The following is a 20,761-nucleotide window of genomic DNA, read 5'->3' on the forward strand; positions in this document are numbered from 1 at the left end:
AACTATGTTCTGGTAGGTTTGCCTTGGTGACGTCCATATTCAGAGGACGGATTGAACTTTGAGATTTAATTACACACCATAGAATTCTAGTGACTTCTGAAAGCAGTTGGTTGCACTGAAGTTTATTTAGGGGGATCACAGGAATGGGGGCTTAATAAAAATGCTCATGGTAATTTTGTTTTCACTTTTCAATTACAAACTACTTTGCGTTGGTGTTTCACATAAAATCCCAATAAAAGGTTTGTGGTTGTAACTTGACAAGACGTCCATCTTAGCAAATTTGCTGATTAAAGTTACTTTAGAATTGTTTCAGATGCACATCACAGGGCAGTAGAGGGACAAAAAAAAATATTCATGCACGCACTTGCTCCTAAAAGCCAGTTTAGTGGAGCCCTGCTATGACCTGAAAAAATGGCTAAATCTATGTCAGTTGTATTGTTGGGCGGACAAACTATGTCTGACAGAATACCTTTTTACATAGTGTACACGGACTGAGGTCAAAGTGTGCACAAGCTGCATATTTTTAGTTTTAATTTATTTTCCAAGCAGCATTATTAGTGTGAGCAGAACTAGCAATGAAAAAGAAAAAAAAACTATAAAATGGATGTGAGAAAGAAAGTTGCCCAGTCTGCAGCAGAGGACGGAGGGACATGAAATCCTTTGCTGTCACTGAAAAAAAGGTTGTAGTGAAAGACAACCCCCAGAGATCAGGAGGTCAGGCTTCTCTTTGTTCCGAAGGAAGAGAGAAGAGCACTGATGGTTAAATCAGTAGATGAGATGATGAAACGTTAACATTAAGACGTGTTCTGCTGGCTGCTCGGAGGATCACCTTAAAACCTTAGACAAAATCAGATCCTGCTGCTCCGATCTGCAATAACGACTGACCGCAGAGAGTAAAGAAACAGGTTGGCACTCATCCCACTTTCTTCTTTGAGCTTCATGCTTTAACTCACAGAAGGGGAGAAAGTTATGAAGAAGTTTAAAGTAGGTTAGATTATCTGAAGCTATGAACATCTCATAGAGCTTCGTTCAGTACATCAACAGAAAAGAGTAAGACACATCTGCAAAATATTAAGACAATCTAAACACTCACTATATTTGGAGTAAATAACTACCAAATTACACTGTACAAACCATACCCATGGTGACACACTGTGGTGGCAGTTACATGCTGTGGGGTTGCTTTTTTTCAGGACTAGGGAAGCTGGTTAAAGTTGATGGCAGGAGCTAAATACAGGACAATCCTGGACGCAAACCTGTCAGAGGTTGAGAGTGGCATAGTCCGTGTACCAGTTCAAAATGCAGGTCATGGTTAACAGTTCTGGACTGTTACAATCTAGTGGTTCTGTTTCAAAGTAAGCTCCACCACTCTGCTGTTATGGGTTGAATAAAGAGCAAACTGTGCCTGGCTTGCCTTTATAACAGATCAGCTCATCAAGTAGGCTCACAAGTGCTTCTTGAGCTTCTGATAGTGTTACCAGGAGCAAAAAGCAAGTTATACTCCCACTTGAGAACTACAATCCGAAGGTAAGCCTTTATGGGCCCAGAGGACTATTTATTCAGTGTTTAAGAGCTGCAGAACAAAAGCTTGCAACTGACTAAAGCAGTGTTTTTTTCTGAGCTGTCAAAGGAATAAAACTGGATAAACTAAGCTATCATGTTGCTGAAAATGTAACTAAATTGTTAATTTGTAACTCAGTCATTACTTTCTCTAATCTATTAAAAAAACAACTTTTTTCTCTGTTTTTGTTGATATCTGTAAACATATTGACAGCGGGGGCATGGGTAGATGGACTTTAATCTTGAATTTCATACTGTATAGAAAAAACCATCAAAGTGGAACAGCCTTGGAGGATGGAGGCAGAGGGGGAAAAAAGCCCAAAGTCATAAAGAAACAGCAGCATTTACATGAGGAGATGCATCCAAGGCGGCAGCGGTGGAGAAGGAACATACAATATTTAAAAGGTTGGAGACTGAGGCAGCCTTTGCTACACAAACGTTTTTGATCTGCGACTATTATTTCAAGGGCGCATCAAGGTAAATACTATCAATGCAGCAGAGGGGGTTTAAAGTGAGGAAAAACACACCGACTGACTGAACTCATGCCTGCAGTTATATTTAGTGCCCACTAATTCAATACATAGCAAGTGCTTTTATTATTTGTTTCCCAACATGACACACTGTTATCTGTGCATAATACAGAAGAATATTACTTTCTTAATCAACAGGAATGAAAACTTCCTTACTTGTAAATACATAAACAAGCAAAATATATTTTTATAGCTTGACAGCACATTATATGAATTGTTCTGAGATATATAATGTACAGACAGAATTAATTATAGACTCGGCATACACAGTGATACTGTAATAACTTCTCTGTTCAGATATATGTACATTCATCTTTTTCCATTTATTTGATAGACTTGTTCTGAGCTTTGAAAAAAAATGGATTTCCCAGAATATCAGGAATCGCTCTTTGGATAAAATGTGAGCTGAACAGATATCCATCGTCTGTGTTGCTGCTATCGATCAGCCCTCTTGACTAGAGGCCCTGTAGTGATCGATCCCTCTCAATCTCAGCAGCCACTTAGGAGGCAGCACATGCTGACCCATGGTCACATTAGAGCTCACTTTCAAAGGAACACCTCATAATATATCCCCATGTTTAAAACTCAATCTAATTAAGAGCCTTCTAGTTTATTGTGGTCCAAAGAGCAGGTGTCTTCTTTAGAACTTAATAAAAAGAAAAATGTAAAACTCATTGAATTATAATACAGTAGTGTTTTTCTTTCTTCTTTTCCTGGACAACTATACATATTTGTAATTATATGAATATTTCATTAAATGTATTACCTTTGCGGGGTGTTATCCCGGAAGAGCATCCATGTTACGTCTCCTGACATGGTTCTGTACTATTACAAAAAAATTAATTATTGCCACTATTATGGGGAATTTAATATACACTTTTTAGATTTTAGATTTCTATGTCAGAAAAATAGACTTGAACATCCAATCATAAATCAAATGTGGCTTCCATGCGTATAATACATACTGTAGCTGGACGTGCAGAAATAAACTGTTTATTTGTATTCCTGACTGTATCTAAGTACATCATTTACACCTATAGTGTTGTACAACGTTTTCTATGAACCGGTGTTTAAAACATAAAAAAAAAAGTGTAATTTTCTATTGCTTATAGCAGTGAGTTTGGCTATTGAGCACAACTGGAACGGATTTCATTGGAGTATGGTGTCATGCTCATATGAGTTTGGGCCTCCGAGGCTAATACAACACAATATTTATTTTTCATGGGTCAACAAACTTGAAAATAGCACCTTAAAATAACACATTCCATAATAAACCTGTTCAACATTCAAAAAAAGTATTGAAACTCATCAATAAAATAATTGGCTTTAAACATAAATACTTGATTTTAAATTAAGAAAATTCGGATAGTAAGGAGTCGCTCACCAGGGAGAACTTTGCTGATTTAATAAGCAGGTTTGATACCAGTTGTCTGTATGGTATTTATAGCTCTAGAATAGAAGGTGTACTGCTCAAAACTGCTCAAAAATAGTTGAACCAGCCCTCTTTGGAAATGGAAACATCATTGACAAAGTTTGCAGACAGCATGTCAGCCCATTTGGGGATTAATTACAGTGGGTTTTTCAGGTGCCATGTGCTGAGATGTCGACCCAGTAGAGGAACTTTACGTTACCAAGAAACAGGGAGATTATATACCTGTTGAATAGAGTCACATTAATTGTTAGCTTTGCACCTGTTATTCAACCTGAAGATGGCCCTTGCTGCTGGATTCTCCTCAATAAATCTGTTCGCTAGCTGAACATGGAAAAATAGCATGCACAGAATTTGGAAGTGGGACATGGTGATGGTTTCATATTTGACCGACAATCCTAAACATACAAGCAAACACCCTCACAACAGAGTGACTTTTGAAAATATATCTGAATTGCTGTGCATTTTGCAAAGTGCAATGTAAGATTTTAACCAAAGGTTCCTCAGTGCTGGTCTAATTTCGCTGTTGAGCAAAGCAGTTGTATGGTGTGTTAGAGACACACTGATTTGTATTCAAGAGCTCAAATTGATTTGTCTCCTATCCACAGATCCCTACATCCTCCTTTGTATGCATCCTTAATCAAATAAGCCACTCTTACTCTATTAACTTGGACAAGTGTCAGATAAGTCTTTGTCTTTAAGCCACTTCATAGTGGCGATCCGCCCCTAGAGGTGACGAGAGTTGACTTCGGGAGCCTGAGTTGTGAGCTTTAGGTTGCTGTGTTATTGTCTGAGGCTGGGCCCGAGGCTCCGTGGAGAATCACTTCCTCTAATGGAAAACTATTGTCTGCCTCTGAAAATGTGTAGAATACGGATGAGTCTCTCTGGACTTATGCACGAGGCCAAATGGAGCTCTCTATCTGCAAGAAAGCTATTTCGGAATTGTAATATCCACCGAAGTCGACTGTGATTAAGCAATACATCTGGAACAGGCTGTTGTCTTCTGCAAGTAGATGAGGGATTCTCTAGCATCGTGGTGACCCGCAAAAAACCCACAAAAAAAGAGAAGGAAAGAAAACAGCTAACTAGTCTTGCACCCATATTTTAACTTTAAATCTGGGACTGAAGATCTAAAACTGTCACAACAATGTAACAGTAAGGCACTTTGTTAATTATTAATTCATAAGGGCGCACTAGATTGCGATTATTGAGCAGAACAATGCGAGAACAAAATCTGTTTGCCATAATTATGATGTCCCGTCTTGGCATGCTGCATTATTTATTACCTTATCCTTCCAAGCAGGCAATAGTTAATGTCTAATACAAGATGTTCACACATCCTCTCTACCAACAGCCACAATCAGAAGAGACAGTTAAGGTTCACAGCTGTTTCAGAACAGTCCTGTGTGTACGAAGTTATACAGTCAATGATCCTCCAAAAAAATTTTACTTTTCAACTCCTAGTGGATGCTGAAGTCCATTCACGGGTTTTCGCTCCTCCCTCTTTCCTCTGGAGAATAATAAAGTGTGATACTAATGTAATTTCCCCCTGTTTTCTACATCTCCAATCAGTCACTTTTCATTCTTTCCCTGGCCTGCAGAAAAGACCCCAGTCCACATTGTAAACATTGGAAAAACAAAACTTTTGTCAATCTGTGAAGTGGGAGGGCGTTTTTCCATGAGGATTCAATAAGGCAATGTTCTGGTTTTAATGTTTGGAGAGAGACTTGTCTGTTGTTCTTTAATCCTGAAAGAAAGAAAACAAAGAGAATAGAGACGTTAGGAGACTTTCTTTGTCCCATTCCAACTAACTGCTTTTAGCTAATGCAATCAGTCAGGCCCTGCATTTTTTTAATTAATGTAAGCAGAGAGTGTCATCTTCACAGCATAGTAGTGGAGACCCTGTTGTGGTTCAAATAACACAGAATGTTCTCACACAGTAATTGCATTTGTACAAAGAGGGAGAGAGTTCAGAATCCCCCTGAGGACACTGTAGAAATCTATGGCAGGGCAGCCGAAGGTCGAGCTATCTGTGGGCAATTCTGAAGGATTTCAAAAGTTGTGGAAAAATATTTCCAAGCTTTAAAGATCTATTAGGAGAACGCCAGGTCGCCTTAAAGTCACATTAATATTTGATAACTCTGGATAATGCTGTGTCCTCTGCAAAAACAATTGTATTTAGTACTCTTAAGATTTTTTAAATGAAATCCTGACTGTATTAGATCCTTATCTGGGATTTTCTTCACATATATATTTCAAACAATCAGAGAAAAAAAGTGCATTGCTCATAACCTTAAGGATCCTCCCTTATTTCCTTCATTAAACTGCCTATCATTTATAATAAAGCTGTGAACGACTGTTGCAATGGTCAGTTAAAGTTAAAGCTTATTCCATCTCCAAACTTTTCGGAGTCTTGCTTTGAAGATCAAAAAATATTTTTACCTTCGTTTCACACCAATTTAAGTTCCAGTAGATCATCAAAAGAAGTTAGCACGAATTGCACAAGGACAATATCTCCATGGACACTAACATCCATCCTGTTTTAATTCAAAAGAACTGCCTCGTTTGCTAACCTTCTCAATAGTAGAGGTTCCAAGTGAACAACCTTCTTTAAAGAGCTAGTTTGGATATTTTGAAGTGAGTTTCTATTAAATTATTATCAGTAATAGCTTACCTGTAGGAAACTAATTTCATATATCTGTTAGATTTGTAGAACTTAAACCTGCTCAGACTGTAAATGTTCATGTCCTAGTAAAACATTGCTACAATTCTCAATATTAACTGTCTAAATTCTCACAAAACACTGTTGTTCAGTTTGTTGCTGCCTTCTCAGCCAAAAAACTTCCATGTTACTGCTCTAATGTTACGTTGGTTGAGGCTGTCAGCTGTATCAGTCCTCTTGCTTAGTTGCGGCCTGTCAGTCCAGCAGGAGCAGTCATCTTTGGATCATGCATCAGCCTCTAATTTATGCATTGTGGTATTTCCCTGTGCTTATCCAGTTCTCATTGTTGCTTGAAAATTATTCTGGCTGATCTGGTGGATTGATACAGTTTGCATCCTCTGGCAAAATAATGATAACATTGACAATGTTCCGCCTAGAAACCAGCAACAAATTCTAATATTTTGTGAAAGTGTAGATGGTTATTGTCTGCTAATATAACACTGTATTCCATGGATATAAAACCGAAGACTGTCTGACTAGCCGAGAGTTTTTTCGTTACTTTACTGTGGCTCATGTGGTAGGAGTGGTTGCTGGTTCGAACCCCCGCTCTGTCTGTCTCAGTCTTTGTGTCCTTGGCCAAGACACTCCACCTGAGTTGCCTAATGATGGTGGTGGCGAGGGCTCGGTGGCGCTTGTGTATGGCAGCCTCACTTCTGTCAGTCTGTCCCAGGGCAGTTGTGGCTACATTGTAGCTCACCACTGTCAGTCACTGTCACTGTGAATGTCCTGATTGTAGTGTGGCGACTTGATAAAGCACTATACAAGTTCAGGCCAATGACCATTTACAAACTAACGACATGACATCTACCACTTCTTACTTATTTGGAGGGTAGAATTTTGGTATTAATAAATGCAGTTGACTACTTCAAATATAAATATTTCAACATATAAAAACATAATTTTATTTTGTAGTGGTTAGAGATTCTCTAAAATAAAATTTTAATTAGCTGATTAATACTAATACTAATAGCTTCATTAGTGGAATTTTTCATTTTAGAAGCATTTTGGATTGACTCTGGTTCATAATAAAAATACTTTGACTGATCAAACTGAAACTATATAATTCTAAACTGAACAAAGATGTATCACAAAACAATAAGTGAAATGTGAAACATTTACTCTTTTCACGAAAACACCAAAAAGGCAAGCTCAAAACTATTTTTGGAATGAGGACTGATATAGATGGTCTCATGCATAAAAACAATCAAACCTAGACTGAGCTATTTAACAATAATTGAAAATGCTTTAACATTTTAATTTAATTAATTAAACCTTTTTTAATTTTTTAAAAGCAAAAAAAAAAAAAAAAAGAGTTCTTACCTTTCCTGAAAAATATGCCTAAAATCTATTATTGTGCTGTTATTGGGAACCCCTTATTGTATGGTGTGTTGTCTTCTTAGCTTAATTCATCACTACACCCCTAATAAATCCACAATTAACAGACAATAGAAAATTCTAGTTTAAAACCACAAGAATTTAGTACCACACTGTTTCTTCGGTTTTATTGTTCTGATATTTCTCTGGTCAAATGAAAGGTGGAGTAAAACTCCCCCTCCCAACCTGTTGCTGTAAGTTGTCAGTCAGCTGTGTGTCATAGTCATAGGAAGAGCACCTATGGAAATCATTGAAAATAAAAAAAAGTTTGGAAATAAAACTAACTTTCATGGCTTGGTGTCAGAGGAATGTCAGATGAAAAAAAATTGTTTGCATGTTTGTCGGGAAAATCAAAAGCCTACTAACCTAACTCGCTAGCATCAGCTCAAAATCTTACTTTACAAGGAGCTGAATACAGTTTTATGAAAAAAAAACAAAATTTTTTTTTTCTAGACCAGGGTGCCGCACGTGCAGCCTGCAGACCTTGTTGTCCCTGAAATAAATAGGACATTCAATGACCTTCACCAAAAAATCATATTGCAGCCCACCTATTTATGAAATTTGGCTACATAAAGAAAGCATGCTCAAAGAGACAGAGATCACTGGCTTTCAGCTGACTTTAATTTTAAACATCAAGTGCCAAAACACTCATCTGTGTTCTTTAACTCTCATAATGTGTAATTATCTTGTAAGTAATGATACCAATATAATACCGATGTGTAATTAGTTTGTTTCTTCTTTTCATTTTATACTGTAACACAAAGAAATTGTGCTCGGTTTGTTCACGGGTATTATATCATCAGAATTTACACTAGGCCAAGCCTACACATGATACATAGTGCAGCAAATAACAAACCTTGAACAGCAGCAACATGTTTGGACAGACAGTGGTGTTCAGCTGGGACCTCACCCTGGAAAGAAAAAATAGAAACACCATGAGCAATATCATTTTCTGCCAACATCATAAAACACATGTCAAGACATCATGTTTTTGGTCAAGTTATTATAACAATGTTTTTTTTTTGTTGATATCTTAGAATAAAATGATTTCACAGTTTGATGAGATATTAATGCTGTTTATTTTTTTTTACATTTCTTCAGAAATCTAATTAATTCTAGCTTTGTGGCTGGATTACGAACTTAAAGTTACAGGAAAACATTACATTTAAGTTTAGAATGGGTTTATGAGTAACTATGTTAGGGGGAAGGTTAAACTGGATTAGGGTGTTTACCTTGTGGGATGGAGGTCTTTTTAAACAGCTACTGCCATCCTCTCTCTGCGGAGGTCACCTGGGGTTCAATTTAACGTGCCGGATAAAGGCAGGATCTTTAAAACGACTGGGAGAGGGTCATGTGAGCGGAGGAGAACAGGGAGAGCAAAACAAAAGAGAAAAAGAGAGAGAACTCCACTCCCCTCCAATGCCCCATCACCTCATTTTACACAGTGAACCCCACCAGACCCCCATGCTGAACCCAACGTAGCTCCCCAAGACGAGGTCAGGGAGGCTTTAGATGTGGCGCTGCGAGCTGTGTCTGTCAGGGTAAACACTCAGAGAAGTTATTGTGTGTTTACTGATGATGCTTGATGCGATCAGCGCTCGCCTTGCATCAAATCGTATCAGCAAATAGAGTTTCAAGAGTGGCAATGTTATCGCTAAACCCTCTGCAGTGGGAGACACTTCTATGAAAATGCATCATGTTCGAATACAAATCGGTGCAAAAAGTGTTATCAGACGACCAAGACCAAGGTCAAAAGCAGCCATTTGGTGTTTTTTTGGACATCTGGCCATGCCATCTTAAAGTTAATATAAAATTTGAATCTCGAACATGTGAAAGTTTGAACTTTTGTAATGTTATCAAGGCGAACATGATCTGTTTAATTCATTTCAAGCTTCTATATGGTGTAAATATTTCAAACCTAGGGGTTTTCATTGGGTTTAGTTTAAATTAGAAAGCTTTTTAAGCAGTGCATAATTATTCTCCTCAACACAAATGTTTTCTTTCAAAATGTTTATTAGGATCAACAAAGAAGAAATTATTAAAGGGCTTACATAAGCTCACAATCCATAGTGTTGAACATAGCTCCGAAGGATAGGTGGAAAATTGGATGATGAGATTGAAATTCAAAACAAGTGGTTAGAAAGGTAAAGGTACCGATCTGGTCAAAGGTTTACATAAACTAATTATGTACATAAATGTCAATATTTTGGGTATTTTACCTGCTCTTTTTGTCAGGGTGTAATGATGATCTTCAGAGGTTTTCAAAAACAAAAATTGGGAGCAAAAGTTTACATTTTCTGTGGGTTTCCCTCTCATCCATATGAGGTCAAAATTACACATACAAGCTTAATTATACACATATACCACCATTAGATTTGGTTAAATGTCTCTTAGCAAGAGAAACTACACAGGTTTGTGGCCTAGCTTCTGGCACAATGCGGCCTGAACTGATTGAATTCATTTAAATTGGTTGGCCTCCTGGCACTGCCCTGACTGTTAAGCATATGTCATAAATCTCCAATAGTGTTGATGTCCGGGCTAATTGCTGTTTAGATCATTGTTCTGTTCAGACACCCAACTTTGTCCCAGTTTTAAGCATCTAGCTGCTGAGGTGAATAATTTGTAGGTAGTCTTTTGTTTTCTTTACTACACAAAATTTGTACAATGCAACAGCAGCACAGATGGTGAAGGAGACCCTCGGCATGATGCTGCAACCACCAAAAATGTTTCACCAAGAACACCTGTGTTCCAGCAGGATCCAGATTTGGTGGTTCCAAGGTTGATCTTGAACATCTTAAATAATCTTCCTCCATGTATGGGTAGCAGTTTTGGTCAGACAATTAAAACTTGGACACACTGTTGGTTCAATATTAAGACCATACAGATGCATGACAACATTTCAGCCCTCAGGGAATTTTATTCTGACATAAACTTTTCGCGGAGTTGAACAGCATGGCAGAACAAGTCTCCAGAAGTCAGGGAATCACAGTTTACCGACGTCAGATCTTGTTGTAATGTACCTCATATATTGTACAAAGAGTCTGAACTGTTCTTGTTCGCCAGATAGAAGATATCTGGTCTCAGACTCACTCTCAGGACCTATTGTCAGGATTCAGACATTAGTTGAGATAAGCAGAATGTTCTAATACTTTGTGAAGTAAGCTGCTTTAAAAACTATATATGCTGTGTTATTCTTCCACAACATCATGTTCAAGCATCACATTGATCCCAAACACACACAAAAAAAACTGTTTGGGAATTGATAAAACAGGCTTATATTACAAGGCCCTGACCTTATGCCTAATTAAAATGTGTGGACTGAGCTTGAAAGCCAGGTCAGTCCCAAGAAACCTAGCAAGTTTTTGTGTGTGTGTGTGGCACTAGTTGCCTTTACTTGCACTAATCAGATATGAAATGGGCAGAGAGAGAAGGGGGGAAGACATGCAGCAAATGTCCCAAGGTCAGGAATCGAACCCCAGGCAGTAAGGACTAATTGCAAAAAAACGTGTGTAGGTTCTCTGCAATTTGGAAAGTAATATCTAAAATTAGGGGAAGTATATGTATCCATTTAAGCCTGTATTTATAATTTTGACCCAGTTTAAGGTAAATCCACAATAAATTCAAACTTATATAACCAGTTTACGTATTAAAATGGTGTATACTCATTCCACCCTGAACAAAAGACTGATTCAAATGCATCACTAAAAGTTCATAGTTTATACGACATTCATGCCATGGTGAGGGAATGTAAACATTTTACCAGCACTATATCATGTTTTATATTCTAAAAAAAACAATGAGCATCACAATGGCTCAGCAGGAGTGTCTAAAAAGAATGACAGATATTTAAAATCTCCCAATCTGCTTTCCAGCTATGGTGGACCAGTGTACAGAAAGTAGCCGCAGCTATTTATAGAAGGACTTGTGATGTTTGGGAGCTTAACGAATGATCACAACTACAGAGGCTTTTTAAACAGCTGGCAAGATCCACAGTTGCACACCATGCTTTTATAAGCCCTTTAACACTAACTGGACTGTTATTTTACATAAAAAAGGAAGAAACAGCAATACAATGTGTATACAGAATGACTTTTTTTCAGTTTTCAAATGTTTCATTTACAAGGGACACAAACTTCACCAATTATCCTTCAGGAGAAAATATCTACAGCACTTCACTTTCCTAGAACTAATCAACTAACATTTCAGAGGTCTAAAGAATAAAGGGTGATAAATTAAGTTGCACTGGTAGCTGTGTGGAAACATTGCATCCAACAGCTTACAGTGGCTCACTAATCATTACCAAGTACAATAGCTTGATACAATGTCATTCTTCACAATCACATAGCTGAGAGAGAAACTTAATGTACTATGGAGTCTTTCTTAGCCTTAATGTTCTGTCGATTCTACTGGAGGAAGGGGTAGCTTACCTAAACTACTTCACGGATTTTTACCAAGTCAGAGTAGGATTATTTTTTATATATTTCAGGGGATTCCATTACTTTCAGTTCAGTGTTTTGTTTATGTTTTTTTGCGGATTGGTTTTCAATTCTAAAAAGGTGGGAGCGTCCATAAAAAAATCCATTACTTGAGTTGAAACTGCCATGAGGACTCGGGTGCGGCTTGTATAAACAGTTCAATATCTCGAGTATGGCTGATCCCTGTACGCTCCCTTGGTTGTCCGTGCTGACGGAGCCTTGCTGCGACTGTTTGCCCACTCTTCCTGACCTGATCAGGGGAGAACACAGAAGAAACAGATGGGGAGTGATTACAGATGTGCCACACTTTAATCATGTACTCATGGAGAGGTGGCAATAAGGTTCCTACACATTTTTAGGTAGAAATTCCATTCTTCAGACTCAGATTTAATTTTTTTCTTAAATTTTCAACATTTTTAATCCTATGTTAGCTAATATTAAGGTGCTAAAACAAACTGTGAACTTTTTGAAAATATTTCAACAGTGGTAAAACAATACCTGGAAAAACAAGAGACTGTAAGAAAGTGGATGAATGGGTGTAGGGATGGATGGGTGTATGGATGGATGGATATAACATTTGACAGTGGAATAGAGAACGCATTCTGGAAATCCAAATATTTTTTCATGATGTAACATTCTTCTTCCTTCCTAATAAAGACCTAGAAACACTTTCCTGACTGTATAGGAGCCTTTCGGAAATCATTCTTCCTCCAATGACACTGATGTAGATATTTGGATCACTTCAACTGTCTGGCTGCTTGTAAAAACAAAAGCTCCTGTTCCATTAGAGAAAACAAGAGGCTCAACTTTCACCTGGAAGAATCCATCTCGGGTAATTGAATGAGAGCATCAAAAAGCTACTTGAAAAGGACCTGTTTAGCGGCTCCCAGCAAAAAAAGGTCACAATTACCATTAGCCCAAATCAGGTCCACTCGCCCCATGCTAACGTCAATGTGAAAGTGCTGGTATTGACAGCACCTTTTGTCTGATCTTCAGCCAGCGCTGAGACTTCCCAGGAGCTGGAGCTAACAAAGGCTGGTTCTTTTTCTCCAGTGTGGAGGCTCTCTGTTGGCGGCACATAGCCAATACCCCTTAATTAAACGTGTCACCCTTCCACTGACACTCACTTTGAAGAAACACACCAAGGTAACCTTGTGTTTTGAGAACAAGAAAGCACGTCAGTGTTGTTTATCTGCTTCCTTGGAACTGTTGCCTTCTTTTCTGTGTGAAACCTCACAGCATGATTATTATTATTAGTGTTTCATGTTCGCAAGTAGGCATCAGTATAATGAGTAGAGGGTGCTTAGTTCTTTCACTGGCATGGCCAGAGAAGTTAGGAAAGTTTTAATGGCTTTGACTTGCCTCTGAAAGCAAAAAGACTACAAGTCATGGATCACTGCCATGTTTACCCAGCTAAAGCTGAGCTAAGGTGGAGGATAATGTTTGGTGCCATTACTCTATTTGTCAGCAGGGTTACAGCAAATCATACTTAGGCAAATTTCAACTTCCTGGAGAAGTTCAACCCACTTAAAGGAATTTCCTGTCAAATTGTTGTGAATTGTCGTATCGGAGTTCACTTCTAGCTTTTAATTTAAAGAAATACAGAATATATATTTCATGTGTCGCTATATACACTGCCTTTCTAAAGTATTCATACCCCTTGATCTTATATTTTATCCTGTTACAACTAACTAGTCTGACAGACCAGCACAAAGAAGATTATAGTTATGAAATGAAAAGAAAATGATACATTGTCCCCAGTTGCCTTTAGAAGTCCCCTAACTAGTAAATAAGAGTACATATGTGTTAAGTTCACAAATTCACACAGCCTGGCATAATATAAGGTTTTTCGGCCATTTTCCAGAAAATGAGTGCTAATACAGAAAAACAAAAAGCATAGAGACAATCCTCCAAACTTCTGGCAAGTATTTGGAGTAATGAGAACAAAATCAAACTTTATGGCTAATTGTAAACTCTACATTTGGCAACAAGTCACAAGTTTTATGATGAAAAGTATACTTTTGCTACTTTTAAACATAGAGATGGATCACCAGCGTTTTGGGGATGTATGAGCAGAAACTGTTCAGAGGAAAATTTGCATTCATTAGCCAAGAAGCTTCCCATGACTCACAAGTTTTGGTCTGCACGCAAAAGAGCAGAAAAATGGTCATGACAGCATCCTGCTATGGAAATATTTTTCTTTAACAGAGACTAGGAAGCTGGTAATAATTCATGGGGGTTTAAACAGAGGATAATATTGGGAAATCCCAATGGGAATCCTAAAATGAAGGTTCCCCTTCCAGCAGGATGAGAACCTTAATCAATTCGGTCAAAAGATATTCATGTTAAATTGGTCCAATAAATGTTCTTCGATGATTTCCATGGATTCAGACTGAGGACTCTTTCATCCATCGCTGGAAAATGGAAACTGCATTGCACTCCAGCAATCTGTCCCTATAGTGCAATTTCATGGTGACAGCATCATGTTGTGGGGATGTTTTTCTTTCATAAGGGTAGGGAAGCACTTCAGACCTGATGGGATGATAGATGAAGATGAAAACAGGCCAATTCTGCAACAAAACCAGAGACTGGGGAAGATGTTCACCTTCCAGTAGGACAACAACCCTAAATATAGTCAGAGCTACATTAGAAGAGTTTAGATCAAAGTAAATCCTTGTGTTGGAATGCATTTTTCAGATTTGGCATAGCTGAATTTGTAAAGACATTTGTAAAACCTTCCTTTATTTCGCTTATACTTTACAAATACGAGTCTGTTGATAAAATTCCAGTGACATGTTTGTTGTATGTTGTTGTAATGTGAAAGAAATTTGAAAAGGGGCATGAATACTTTTGCAAGAAACTATGAAGGAATAATCAAAAACGTTGCTATTATTGAGTGCAGCGTTGTTTTATCGTCTCTGCCATTTTACCATTCTTTATTAAACTTGGCCATGGAGGTTTTGTACAATCCTGCAAACACTGAAAGCATTCCTCTGCCATGGCATCTGTTTAATTTAAACATTTCTCTTTTTGCAATCTGTATCATGAATAATACTTTTCAATAATCAAATTTAACAGCTGAATCAGGATAGAACGTCAACAGAGTATTGTGGAGATAATGCAGTAGTAGAGAAGCTGCATACACCACGAGCATCTTCGAAACAAGTCAAGTTCACGCTAAGGCCAGATGTACCACACAATATAAAATATGCATTAACCTGCTGCTGTACAGCTGCACAGTTATAGCTCTGTAATTCTGCTGTCATATGGATGCACTCTGCAGCAGATCTAACCTTGGCCCACATCCTACCGGGTCTTGTCAGAAAGCTGACATAGGTTTTGCTGAACACCGCCTCAGAGGTCTTGATTTTTCCAGAACTTTTCAGCACATGCAGCCGTTCACAGCTCAGTTCCAATTTGATCTTTCCAAACTGAGAAGCGACTCATTAAAGTATCAATTTTGTGCAGCAAGTTACCTTGAAAACAGCGTTACAATAATGAAGTTATATTATGTGGCTGACTGACAATGTAGGGCTGGGAAGGAAAAAACATTCAAATACAATAAAAGAAGTAAAGGTAGAAGAACAAGATCTTGGTAATCAGATATGTTATTGTAATATTTTGGTAGCACAACTAGCAGACTATTTAAACATGATTATGATTGTGTCTAGAGCCTATGAAGCAATTCTGTGAGAGCCCAAAACAAAGTAGAGCGTAATCATGAAGGTGAAATGAAATAATTCCTAGCTTCGTAATTGTTTTATTTATAAAAATCCTGAAAAGTTTGTCAAGCATTTGTATTCAGCCCCCTTGACTCTGATACGTCCCAATAAACATGAAAATCACCAAAAACGTGTAGACAGGAAGTCACCTAATTAGTAAGAGATTAAAGTCCACCGGTGTGTAATGTGATCCCAGTAAAAATCCAGATGTTCGGTGAAGGCCTCAGAGGTTTGTTGGAAAACATTAGTGAACAAACAGCATCTTGAAGACCAAAAAACACAATGGTTTGGAAAAGATTAAAGCAGGATTTGGTTTATAACAATATACTAAGCTCTGTTCAAACCATCATCTGAAAAACGGGCATTTTGAGGTCCACGGGTCACATCTTGCCCTTTAGATCTCCTCGACTGGCCAACGTCAAAATTGTATATCAAACACACAAAAATTGTTAACACTGTTCTGAATCTGAGTTAAATCCTGAATCTGAATATTGTCCTTTAACATTAAACAACCAGCCTTTATTTTGAAGGTGGCATCTTCTGTTGAGCAGTGCAGCTGTGTAAGCAGGCTCAGCGCTGGTAATCATAGACAGATGTGAGCTACCCTGGGAAATGTGAGCTCATGCTAAAAAAAATGGAAGACATTTTTTATGAGACATGGACGTAAGAATTTCCTTACAACAGTTTAGGTGAGAGAACTATAGCCTAGTAGAACTGAGATCTGAAGATCAAATGCTCTTGGTGGTTTCAAGAACCCGACTTCTGACTAAGGGAGACCGAGCCCCTTCAGTTGCAGCTCCTAAACTGTGGAATGCTCTCCCTCTTTTTGTGAATTTCAATGTCTTTTTAAACTGGCTTTTAACTCCAGAGTGTATGATTAGTAGGCCAGTTCTTGAACTGCCATTTGCCTTTTATTGTTTATTTTATTTGTTCTTACTGTGTGGTTATAGTTTGCTGTTTTCATTATTATGATTTTATCTTGTATTTCATATTTAGTTGTGCAGCACTTTGGTTGCCTTATGGTATGTGAAAGCGCTTTATAAATAACATTTTCATTGATTGATTGATAAGCCATTTAGGGAACACCGAAATCATGTGAAAAAAGGTCATCTGGTTAGATGTGATCAAAATATAATTTTTCTGGCTTACATATGCAGAAAACCAAGTGTGGCATATCACTCTGAGGACACCATTCCCAATGTGAAACATGGTGGAGTGACAGAGATGCTAGTCAGAGTTGTTGGGAGGAGAGATGGAGTTTATTTTTACAGAGCACTCCAATAAAAAAAACTGCTACAGGCTGCAAACGACTTGAGACCAAAACAGCCCAATATGTTTGAATGGCCTAATCGAAGTCCAGACCTGAATCCAATTCAGAATCTGTTGGAATTCTTAAAATTCTAATTGAGCTTCATTTGTTTTGCCCACAAGATTGGAGAACATTCTCAGGTTCTAAATACACACACACACAAAAAATACTGTTATTGCAGCAAAAGTGGTTGTGCAAAATATTGACTCAGGAAGGCTGAATAAACAAACAGGCTTTTAGCTTTTTATTTGTTAATAAACTTAACATGACAATATGATAAAAAAGGGGAAAAAATAATTTTGCAGGGCTATTTAAGGATATATGAACTACCTGCTGGTATCCATTGAACTGTGCTTCCTTTTATTTTTACATGTAGTTGCAGAAGGATTAGGAATGATTTTAAATGGGACATCATGCAAAATCCACTTTTTTAGCCTTTAAACACATTTTGTTGTGTATGTGGAATCTGTAGGAGTCCAGAAAAGTTGAATTTAGTCTCTCCAGGTGTTGCGCAGATATCTTTATATTCTGTTGGGGTCATATTTTTCAGTCCATTCAGTTTTCTCTATCATTTGTTACATGTTTCCAACTGTTACGTCACAGTATTTGCTGCAAAACAGCTAAATAAGGTCATAGACTTCAGGCTGAACTGTTTTGCGTATCCACCATATTTATTTCTCGCTGCGATTTTGTAGTTCAAGCTCAAGTATGCCGACACTGAAAGAGGATAACTTCGCTTCGGTTGTTAGGTGTATTAACCCAAACAATTCATTACACCGTCCCCTAGCTTCAGAACCTCTTCGAAATGCCTGTGTAGGGATTATGATTATTGATTAATTAATATTTATCAATAATTATAATTAAAAATCATAATTTGAAAAATTAATTTCTTAACCAAAAATCCTCATTTATGAAACGAAAACAGAGATGTCTTCTGGTGTTGTAATTGTGGCTCAACGCCTTTGATAATTACAACCGTTAAATACTCAGTAATAATTGATAACTATTACCAGAGATGTCACTGTTTAATCAACCGTTTCTGCCAAAACGTGGGGAACTTTAACCTTATTTTGACTGACAAATCACTCTTGCACAAAGTAAACACAAACAACTTCTCTTTATCTACGTGAATCTTTATTGAATCAACCGCCTGATCCACCTCGCTATTCCGATTCAATAATCTTCACCTAATCAAACATGCAAAGTTCTACACAGAAGGGTAAAATATCTAACTACATAAAATAAAAACAGCAGTGAGTGTGTATGAGATCAAACCAGCAGTTATGGAAGTTATGGCAAAATACAAAGGGAATATGGTTGAACGAAGCTTAGGGAGCGCAACCCGCCCAAAAGTGTAGCTCAGTGAGATACAGGCAGTCATAAACCTTCCCCCCAGCAAAGTTGTAAACCCAGAGGACAAAGGATAATAAAACTTTTGGCGGCAAGCCAGTAACCAGTAAAGTTGAAGACAAAGAAAATGGTTGATTTTCACCATAAGGTTATTATAGCAGTCTAGTTTCACAGCGCACCTGCGCGCATGTGTTCACACAATAAAACACAACTTCCGAGACTCGGCGGCCTCCGAAATTCAACAGCAGTCAAGTTTCAAAAAGGTGGCATGCACATGCAATTCAGAACACATTAGACTATAAGTGGCGATTCTAATCGCACTAAAACCTACTGTACCCTGCCCGCACTATTTCTAATAAAGAAATAAAAATAAAAGGTGGATTTTACTTGTTGTTGTCTCCTCTGAGCAGAGGGAGAGTGAGGGCGGTGAAGAGTCCCACGCGTCCGCGGGTACTCAGCAAAGCAGTCAGTTTTCTCCCTTGGCGAAAAGGAAAACTATGATCTGACCGTCAGCAGTCGACTGGTACAAAACAAGGAGGGAAAGTTGCGTCTCCTTGAAACTTCGTGGTTTTTTTGGTTACGCGTTAACTCACGTCTTTGATCGGCAAAGTGAAATTTCTGGCCTTCTTATTCCAGAAACCTCTTTCATGAATTTTTCGTTGACCAACGAAGGAGAATAAATTAAATCCACGTCGGACCTCGTCTCCAGAATGATGTGCTTCAGTTGCTGGTCCGGTTTCCAGCGTGAAAAGCAAAGGTTTTAAAGGGGCCACCTTCATTTATGCTTTCCCGTGACATCAGACTTGGGACACCCCGTCATGTCAGCTGTTATGGCCGCTGGGATTTGTAGTAGCGGCTATCCTGGGATACAAAATGGCCGATAACGCCAAACGGCCTGGTAGCGTCCAGCAACGTGCAAATGGTCCAATATGCAGCACAACCTGTGGTCCAACACCTGGTTAAATTAAATTTCTAATGGAAGCGTCCCCACATCAGTGGGGAAATTCCTCTTTGTCTGCTGGAAGCACTTCAAGGACGAGTGCCTTCAGCAACCTCCTCCAGTATCAAGAAGGATTTGCTGAAATACTTTATCTAATTACTGGGTCAGTTACTTCTATCTATGGAAACGACGGACACAGCAAAGCAGTAAGCTGTAAATAATGCTAAAATGACAACAAGCTTTATTTTAGACATGAATTTGTTGCGTGTTGCTATGACATCCTAGCCATTGTTTTGATAGCAGTAGCATCGTGCCTTCTGCTTATGTTAGTGGTGTGTGCTGCTTCTAGCTCCATGAAGACATAACTGTCCTATCAGCCGAATGGGTTAAAGTGGAGCACATTTGACCTCGAGGGGGGCAGGGTGTGAAGTGCCTCAGTAGCATTTAAAGAGGCCACACCAAAATGAGTTGTTCTCAGATGCACCTCAGAACGGAGGTAAAAGAGGGGCCTGTGGAGTTACAATAACAAGGAATTCAGACCAAAGCATTGCAGTTCCACTTTAAATAGACAACAGCTGAATGATTTAAGTGTGAAAAAGAAGGATTTAAAAGCATGATATGTCCCCTTTAAAGGTTTTTGTTTGTTTTGAGACATTGCTCTACAGAGCAGAGGAAAACCAGCATTTGGATTAACACTGGAAATCTTCTGCAGATAAGAAAAATCAGTTCATATATTTTACATGTTTTTCAGAACATTCTCAAAAGAGACATTGAAGAGATGCAAGAAATGTCAGTCAATATTTACAACATTGTGCATTTACAACATAAATTTACACTAATGCACCTTAAGCCACCACTCTTGGTAATTGTTTGTAATTTCCAACAACACTGCTTTCACCTAATTATCTAAATGAGCTGAAGAAGTTCTGATTAGTGACAAATGACTTTTAAACATGTTTGTTCTGTATGTGTCTGAAAAAGCACTCCATTAGCCAGGTGCTATGGCAACTGAGATAAATCCAGCAGAGCAGAGTTAGGAAATGAAAAGAGATATTGTTCTGACAATTGACACTATATATAGTGGAGAAGGCGATCTGCGACTCACCATACGAATCATACGACTCCCCGCTGTGTCCGTATTCATAGTAGTCATCTGAGCTGGAGGCAGACAGAAAATGAATAAATGAATAAACCGAACATATTGAATTTATCTGCCAATAATTTTCTATTTATCTCACTGTAAGGCCAATTCGTTTGTCCAGCAACAGAATTGGAGGTTTGCTCTCATATTTAAGCTGGACATCAAAGTAAAAAAAAAGAAAAGAGAAACAATTTTTATGTCGCTAAAAC

General features: G+C 38.1%; 1 protein-coding gene across 3 annotated transcripts in view; it reads right to left on the minus strand.

Annotated features, from left to right (window-relative positions):
- Positions 1 to 2,132: 2,132 nt before the first annotated feature.
- khdrbs3 (KH domain containing, RNA binding, signal transduction associated 3) overlaps positions 2,133 to 20,761 on the minus strand; it is a 205,915-nt gene continuing 187,286 nt past the window's right edge. For 2 of the 3 annotated variants that reach the window (XM_047384667.1, XM_047384666.1), the window contains 2 exons: positions 20,517 to 20,569; positions 9,611 to 12,340 (listed from right to left, as the gene is read on the minus strand). In XM_047384667.1, coding sequence (XP_047240623.1) covers positions 12,249 to 12,340; positions 20,517 to 20,569 — 145 coding nt within the window. In that variant the 3' untranslated portion in view covers positions 9,611 to 12,248. Of the gene's footprint in view, positions 5,267 to 8,471; positions 8,527 to 9,610; positions 12,341 to 20,516; positions 20,570 to 20,761 lie in introns of those variants that run through there. The other variant, XR_007041146.1, reaches the window with a different exon arrangement.

Source organism: Girardinichthys multiradiatus, chromosome 13, assembly GCF_021462225.1.
Source record: "Girardinichthys multiradiatus isolate DD_20200921_A chromosome 13, DD_fGirMul_XY1, whole genome shotgun sequence".
NCBI classification, from domain to species: Eukaryota; Metazoa; Chordata; class Actinopteri; order Cyprinodontiformes; family Goodeidae; genus Girardinichthys; species Girardinichthys multiradiatus.